The sequence below is a fragment of the Lates calcarifer genome, unplaced genomic scaffold (assembly GCF_001640805.2).
Source record: "Lates calcarifer isolate ASB-BC8 unplaced genomic scaffold, TLL_Latcal_v3 _unitig_1383_quiver_2154, whole genome shotgun sequence".
NCBI classification, from domain to species: Eukaryota; Metazoa; Chordata; class Actinopteri; family Centropomidae; genus Lates; species Lates calcarifer.
In genome coordinates, this window is record NW_026115485.1 from 20,737 (window position 1) to 29,368 (window position 8,632).

The following is an 8,632-nucleotide window of genomic DNA, read 5'->3' on the forward strand; positions in this document are numbered from 1 at the left end:
TCTCCATTGTCCCGCCTACAGCTCTGGTCTTTGTGTTGTGGCCTGTGATGGTCTTCACACCTTGCCAGACCTCCCTCATGTTGTTTTCCCTCAGCTTCTGCTCCACCTTTCTCCTGTAGCTGTCCTTAGCTTCCCTCACACAGTGTTTCACCTCCTGCTGTGCTGCCTTCATGGCCTCCCTGTCTCTGCTCCTGAAGGCAGCCTTCTTCCTGTTGAGGACAGCCTTGACTTCCCGTGTTACCCATGGCTTGTTGTTAGGGTAACAGCAGACTGTCTTGACAGGGGAGACCACATCTGCGCAGAAGTTCAGGTACTCTGTCAGACAGTGTGTCATCCCCTCTGTGTCCTCCTCATGTGGGTTGATCAGCACATCCCAGACCATGGTGTTGTAACAGTCTCTCAAGGCACTTTCCATCTCAGGGGACCACCTCCTGATGGACCGAGTTGTCACCGGCTGCTTTTGGACCAGGGGGGTGTACAGTGGCTATAGGTGAACCAGATTGTGATCAGACTTCCCTAGTGGGAGGAGGGGAGTCGCTCTGTATGCATCCCTTACATTAACATACAAAAGATCAATTGTCCTGTTGTTTCTAGTCAGACAGTCTACAACCTGATTAAAAACAGCCAAGGTAGAGTCCAAAGTTACATGGTTAAAGTCCCCAGAGATGATCATAAGTGCCTCAGGATGCTGTGTCTGCAGCCAAGATGGTGTCAATCTCTGTCAACACATTCTACAGCTGAGATCAAGATCAAAGTCTCAGAGGAACAAAACCTGATCAGGGTTGCTGGTTGAAATTAAGATTTTGTGTATAATACTTTTATATTTTTACCTGATATTGACTGAAGCTATACAATGGATTGGTTTGAATTTGAGAGCAAACATTAGTTTCTTTAAACTGTCCATGTGTTTGTGTTGTCATGTTGAACATGTTTGAGTCATTAAGGTTAGCTGGATGCCATAGATGCTGTGCATTATGGGTGTGCAGGTGGGTAAATTCTGTATTCTATGTGTGTGTGGAAGAGTTGGGGGATTATAGGCCTACTACACTGTGCAGAGCGCTGTACATGTCTGAGTCATACACAAGGAACTTGACTTGTTATTCAACTTTAAATCAGGCAGGTGCCCAAAAATGTTGAAGGAGAACTGGTGTCCGTTTCTGATAAGTCATGTGGTTCATTGACAGGGAGGGTGGAGACTTTATTACATAGGTAACATGGTGAGCTGATTTTCCATTTTGTTCCAGTGCTACCACAACCAAAGGATGGCAGAGAAAAAACATAAAGGTAAGGATAACTCTGTGTTATTTTTCTTTAAAGGTTAATGCTTCAAATATCTAAAGAAAGATGAACAAACTGAATTTATCTGTAGCAGCAGCATTTCTCAAACACTGCTCAACGGTTTGTTAAAAATGATGACTTTTAGGTACAAATGCTGAACCATGACACGTAAAAACAGAATATTTCCTGGACTTCCGTGCTCATCATGTATGTGGCCTGGGGCCGACTGAGGCTGAGAAATATACAGGGCATTCAATGGCCCTCCATCTGCAGAGAGAAGGCTACATTCATTTATCCATTTGTATATGAATACAAGGAACAGAACTGAGGAGAGAATTGAGGAATGACTGTGATTTGATGTGAAACAGGAACAGTTCATGGTCATTAACCTGAGGCCACATGAGCAACTGTTACTGTTACACTAAGACCTGTCACACCTGTGATGAGGGTTAAAGATGGTGCTCATGGTCAGGGTTAGGGAGTAAACATGATGTTGTTCATATCTCATGTCCTTCTGTCTGTCTGCAGGATTCTTTGTCAGAGGAAAGTTTCGTGCAAGTAAACATAAGATTAAAGGTAAGAGTAACAGTATTAAAATAAGAACTAGTGCAAACACTATCTATTCAAACTTCATTAAAATAAAACAAAAAAGTCAGATAAATAAAACATATCTGATTTGGTCTCATCATCTTCCATTAAATGAATACATATCATAAAATACCAATAAACACTTTGTTGGTTGACACAGTTTTACCTCTGTGGGGTATTTACTACCTGCTGACATTGAACCTGTTCTGTTGGTTGTTTTAGAAAATGAATGATTAGTTTCTTCATTTACCAACTGAAAGTATTTAGACTGTTGATATGTTGTTTATGTTTGATTTTCTAGTACCTCTGACTCCACCTCCTCTGAGTAAGATAAAGTCTATTTCAGAATATCCTGGAAAGATTTTCATTAAAATAAATACTAAGAATGATGTTGATAACATAATGCTCATTTCTGATATCATCACGCTGTTTTCTCCTCAGCCTTTGAAACTCCATGGAGGAAAATTTCCTGGGGGTGAGTTTATATATGAAGTCTGTGCAGATGTTTCCTGCAACTTCAGACAGAGAAGCTTCTGATTAAAACAGCCTGAGTTAAAGAGGATCAGTCCAGTAACCATCAGTTTATGTTTATTTTCAGTTAATCAGCTGATTATCTTCTCTGCTCAGTAAGATGTCAAAACACTAAGAAAAAGGTCCAATTCAGCTCAGTTCAGTTCAATTTATATAATGTACAGAATGAGGTCAAGACCTCACAACACTAATGTGTCTGTGTGGTTTTCTCCGACCAAACCTCCAAACTTTGTTTTTTAAACAGAAATAAAGAGGAGCAACTGACAGCAGTGAAAAATTATAAACCTATAAACGATGACATTGAACATCTGCAAATTCTTCTGTACGGGCCTGTTGGAGCAGGAAAGTCAAGTTTCATCAACTCAGTCAGCAACGTCTTACGGGGCAGATTGACTCTTCCTGCCTCCGTCTGTTCAGTCAACTCTGAGATCAGTTTCACCAAACAAGTAAGGAAACATTTGTATTGATTAACTCAGAAAAGAATATTCCTCCATCGCCTTCTACTTAAAAACCTGCATAAAATTCTGTCATGCACATAAACACCAAGTGTAATCATAGTGAGTCATCCACCCAGTTACAGTGAGGAAACTCTATCCCTCTCCTCCCTTTAATTAAAACTTACTAATGTTTCCTTTCCATGCAGGAGTAATTTGTTTCTCTTACCAGAATAACCACAACAGATGCATGCGTTTACACTGTGATTGATATAGTTATTCATACAGACATGACAATGTATGCATTAAAAGGAGGCCCACTGGGATCATTGGTGCTACGCCTCTGACAACGAGGTCTGCAGGTTACAGCATAGTTTTTAATGAGACTGATTCAGACTATTATTGACAGTTACTGAGTAGTAAGTGCTGTTTACCTGGATCTTGACACATCACACTAGTCAATAATCAAACAAGGCATTCAGCACAGTGCCTCCTGCTGGATCTGGTTCAAACTTTGTCTTAAGATCAAGTTTGAGTTCTGTTTTACCACACACAATGTACATTCTGAATTTAAACAGATCTTATATGAACCCAGAGTTAAACCTGAAGTTATCTCACTAACCACAAATCCCACTTGTTGCACAGACCTCAGGTTATTTCACTAAACACTTTCTGGCACAGACACTGATAAAGACCTGTTCTTACCCAGGTCTCTGGCCATGACCTTGACTTCCTTCATCTTCTGAAGAACTGAGGGTGTGATTTCAGCTGAGTTTGCAGAAATCACACAAACCAGAACATGAACTTTGTCTTGTAGAGAGGGTGCCACAGTAGTTTGAATATTAAATAATAAGTACTAAAACTTGTTGGCTCTTGGCATTTTGTAGAAATCAGATCCAGAGAACATAAACATTTTTTTTTCACCAGGTTTTCAACTTTTTTGTGTTTCAGTATGAAACTCATCAAATCAGAAAAGGAAGAGACACCCCAAAGACATTTTACCCGTTTGTCTTCAGTGATATGATGGGGCTGGAGGAGGGGTCGGACTCTGGAGTCCATCCTGATGACATCAAACTGGCCATGAAGGGACATGTGAAGGAAGGTCACACGGTACAATCATCACATTATCCAATCAAACTCTCCAGTTTGGCAAAGTTTTGTACCCAATATTTTCAGGGATGAAATATGAAGTGTTTTATTTGTTTGTTGAGTTTGACTTGGTGTTGAAACTCTCCTCAGGTTGTAAGGGTGTTTTTTTGTAAACCCAGCTTCTCATACAGAAACTTAAAAACTATCCAGACAGACTGGAGGGCATACAGAGAAAAGCCTAAACAACAAGCAAATCACAGTATAACACAAGACTTGTTTTGTTCACATGAAAACTACAAAGTATTTGATTGACCCTGTTTTCCAGTTCAATCACCTCGAACCTCTGACAGACCGTGATCCAGGCTACAACCCGGCACCCTCTCTACAAGACAAAGTTCATGTTCTGGTTTGTGTGATTTCTGCAAACTCAGCTGAAATCACACCCTCAGTTCTTCAGAAGATGAAGGAAGTCAAGGTCAGAGACCTGGGTAAGAACAGGTCTTTATCAGTGTCTGTGCCAGAAAGTGTTTAGTGAAATAACCTGAGGTCTGTGCAACAAGTGGGATTTGTGGTTAGTGAGATAACTTCAGGTTTAACTCTGGGTTTTGGTGGAACATAACATGCTGTGAAAATATCAAACAAAAACCACTGAGCTAATCTCTGTGTCTGCAGGAATTCCCCAAATGGCAATCATGACCAACGTTGACCTGGCCTGTGGTGAAACTGAAAAGGATCTGAAGAACGTCTATAGGAGCCGACACCTGAGGCAGAAGGTGAGTTTCTGTCAAGAAGAAAAACCTTTGAGGTCGGCTCCATCCAGTAACACTTCAAATTTGTGTGTTTAGATGTCAGAGTTCAGCTCAGCTGTGGGAATCCCCATGAACTGCATCTTTCCAGTGAAGAACTACAGTGAAGAGATCGATCTTGACGATGACGTTGACACCTTGATCCTGAGCACTCTGAAACACATGCTCGACTTTGGAGACGACTTCATCGACAAGATGAAACCCTAGACACATGGGAAACATCTTAATGCATCAAGACTCTGTTTCATTACAGAGGCACTGAAATGCTAAAGTTATGCAGGATCACAAGTTCCTTCTATATAAGTTTGTGGTGATTTATTTCTGTCATACAACCTGTAGATGTAGCTGCACATATCACTGATCTGGTTAGATGTTACTGTGCTTCCTCATTACTGAAAACAACATGGTCTCTGTCCATGTAGCCACAGCACAAGTTGGTTTATACCATCAGTCAATCATAGACTGTACGTATATACACAAATCTCAAACTTGGATTCATCAGAATATGATATGCCTGATATCTGTGATCAGCCTATCAGAGAGTTCTTGTTGGGGGAGTCCTGCTTTCCATCATGCAGTGATAAGAGCATTACTCCAGATCAGCCATTAACATGACAGAGGAAATATATGAGAAACTCAAAGGTCAAATGGCCAGTTCATGGACACCAGGTCGTACTGACCGTGAGTCCAACAAGACCTCATCTCTACATTGGACATTTGACCGTTTTTTCTATCTTGAGAATTAACATGAGAGGAACTATACTCTTAGAAACCTACGGACCAAGACCAGTGGTCTTATCTTATCTATGGAGCCAGTATCTTCTTATTTCTCTGCATGTTTGAAATCATACGAAATAGCTGTCCAACCATTCTGTAAACCGCATCATTTTATTGATCAAATGTTTTCAGACAAATCAAAATCTGGAAAATCTGCTATATCTCATTCCTAAACTGATATATTGATGTGATAAATTTACTATATGTAATTATTAAAATGTTATTCCAATACTTGAAGTTTGAAACCAGTTCCTCCTTAAAGATCAACAAGAGCTGTTGTTAAACTAACAAAATGTGTGCTACAATAACTCATATTAGAGTGTATTATTACTTAACTTATATGTGGGTGATCCAACATGTTGTGTAACACTGTAACCAAAGAAGCAACTATTGTGTGATATGTAAAGGTTCTGTACTGTCTGTATGAGTTAATGTTTTTAAAATGAAGACGTGAAAAAGTTCTGAAATAAGCATGTCAGTTAAAGGCCATATTAGATGGGTAGGCCCTGGTGTTGAGGGATGGCTTGGGGATCATGGTAAACGAGGCCTCTGATAGGCCTTTAATCAATTTAGAAGGAGTTTAGATACAGTTATGAATTACTAAGCTCTTAAAAGCTTGTAATCTTGACACAATTATAAATCATCTTCAGCATGTTTTGTTTTTTAGAGACGGCAGGGATACTTTATTCTTCTTTCCAGCCCCGGGGGCTCCTGCAGGTTTACAGATGTTACTGCCTGTGATATCACAATAAACTCTTTTGCAATTAACTTTGCTTCTCTCCAGTGGTCTTTGAGGAAACATACAATATTTGACTCTTTGAAGCCACTGAGAAGAAATACTGTGATACAGTGTTGGACACTGAGGTCAGGCTTCTTCTTGGCCTGGGACATGCCTGTGATGCCACATTATTTTGGTGAGCCAGCCGGGAGAAGAGACAGTAATCCCAGTAAGCCCGTCCCTGCTCTCCAGAATATCAGTGGCCACCAAAATTAATGGTAAACAGAGCCATTTTATTTCTGAAAATGTTGATTGTTGGACTTTACTCTTAAGTACTGAAGTTGAAGGCAACTGGACTTCTTTTAGGTTCTTGAAGATGTTTCACCTCTTCTCAGAAAGGCTTCTTCAGTTCTGAAACTGGTTGGGGAGTTCCAGGTATTTAACCTCTGAGGATGGTTCTGGGAGTCATCAACCGACCCGGTCATTATGTGAGTTGTTAGTGTGACATGAGCCCAGGTGTGACTCGTTAGTGGGTCGTTGCCCCACCCTGACATCATGTGAGTCGTTAGGGTCACGTCTCAAGGTGTGAACGGGGGTTAACTCTCCTGGGTGAGGATCTCAGGACTGCATTGTAGGTGGCTGCAAGTTGGTGTCGTAAGCCACCACCTCTGTTTAAAGTTGGACGTTCCAGATGGACATAGATGACCTCTTTCACTCCTCTCTCAAACCATCTGTCTTCTCTGTCCAAAGAGTGTCCCTTCTCCTTCAGGTGTAAATGAACTGAGTCTTGTCCTGATGAGCTGGCTCTCCTGTGTTGTACCATGAGCTTACAGAGTGGTTGTTTGGTTTCACCTATGTACAGGTCTGAGCGTTTCTCCCTGCATTGAACAGCGTACACAAGGTTGCTCAACTTGTCCTTGGGATGAACCAGTCTCTGCCTAAGGGTGTTTCCAGGTCTGAAGTGCACCGGGATGTTATGTTTGGAGAAAATTCTTTTGAATTTCTCAGACAGTCCTGCCACATAGGGGATGACGATCTTTTCTCCTGTTCCTCACCAGTTGATCCTGTGACTCTACGTCTTTTTGCTGACTTGATGAAGGTCAAGTTAGGGTAACCACATGTCTTAAGTGCTGCCTTTAGGTGTCTGTCTTCTTTTTCCTTCCCATCTGTTTTGGAGGGAATGTTCTGAGCCTGATGGTGTAGAGTCCTGCTCACACCAAGTTTATGTTCCAGGGGTATTGGTCTGTATGTGTGGGTTTCCCGTAGACTTTAATGTTTGAGGCTACCATCATCCTTGATGAGCACAGAAAAGGTAACCTACAGTCCTTGGTGTTGGACTCTACCCAGATTAAAGGTATCTCACTCAAACCACACCTGGTTTTAAAAACCAACAAATGAATACTGTTAAATGTAACTGGAAATCAGATAACTGTATTTCTGAAACTTGGTCGTGATGTAAATAACACTTTGTTTACTGCAGGGAGAGGAAGCAAGGAGAATACAGAGTAAAGTGTTGTTTGTAAGAGTGTGGGATCATAATATCATCCTTTCACTCAGGAGTGATTCTGTGGACCGACTTGTGTTTTATACAAGTAAATGAGGTTTTCCAGTGAAATGGTGGTTGTTGTTCCTCCTGAGAGGTGGTTCAGAAATTGAGAGCACTAAGAGAGAGACCTGGACTGTGTCAGATGGTCTGTGAAGGTTCAGACTGAGGTCAGACCTGATCCACGTCTTCCTCACTGCTTCCTGTCTTATGTCCTTCAGCAGAGGAGACACTGGAGCTTCCTTTACCAAAGGAGAGAATGACATCCCATGATTCCTTGCTGCAGCAGCAGATCCACAAACATGTAGAAACAACAGAGCTCCTGTTTTCCTGATTGGCTGAGCTGCAGATTTCTTCTGTCAGACCCAGTCACGACAAACAGATTTAATCTCTAGTTATTATGATCATAGTAGTTTCACTAAATAATGAATTAACAGCTCATTTCTATCCTTGTATTTCCCTTGTTACCTTCTTATTTCCTCACATCCTGTTTGTCAGTGTTGATTGTTGTTGATGGTTAAATGTTGCTGTGATTCAGAGCTGGACAGGAAACCTGACTGAACATGAGCTACAGCAGTTTGTCTCTGTCTCTTTTCCTAAATCCTCAAGGAGTTTTCCATGGAGGTCGAGGAGAAACCGTTAGACGTTGACTCAAAGACCTCAGCCCAGAGGAGAAGCTGAACCCTAAATATTTCTTCTTTGATATTTTCAGATGTTTCTGAATCCTCAGACTGTCGCATTATTTCCAGGTTTTGTGAAAATATTAGACATTTTCAAGATGGTGTCAGGTGGAGCCCATCCTACACTCACTGGTCATTTTATTAGGTACACCTGTTCAGCTGCTCGTTAACACAGAATCAGCCAATCA

The 8,632-nt window shown here is 41.2% G+C and overlaps 1 protein-coding gene across 1 annotated transcript; it reads left to right on the forward strand.

Moving 5' to 3' along the window:
• The first annotated feature begins 520 nt into the window (after positions 1-520).
• LOC108888575 (interferon-induced protein 44) lies at positions 521-6,271 on the forward strand. Its single transcript, XM_018684636.2, has 9 exons — positions 521-1,284; positions 1,807-1,854; positions 2,168-2,191; positions 2,308-2,341; positions 2,642-2,843; positions 3,783-3,941; positions 4,246-4,408; positions 4,593-4,693; positions 4,766-6,271. Exons 1-9 carry the CDS (start codon positions 1,263-1,265, stop codon positions 4,931-4,933), a joined length of 921 nt encoding a protein of 306 aa, XP_018540152.1. The 5' UTR covers positions 521-1,262; the 3' UTR covers positions 4,934-6,271.
• Positions 6,272-8,632: the final 2,361 nt, after the last annotated feature.

Bases quoted from the DNA above. Each gene is read 5' to 3' on its own strand.
- LOC108888575 (XM_018684636.2), top strand. From the start codon at position 1,263: ATGGCAGAGAAAAAACATAAAG. The intron at 1,855-2,167 runs GTAAGAGTAACA...TTGATTTTCTAG, and splicing joins AAGTAAACATAAGATTAAAG to TACCTCTGACTCCACCTCCT. The intron at 4,409-4,592 runs GTAAGAACAGGT...CTGTGTCTGCAG, and splicing joins AGTCAAGGTCAGAGACCTGG to GAATTCCCCAAATGGCAATC.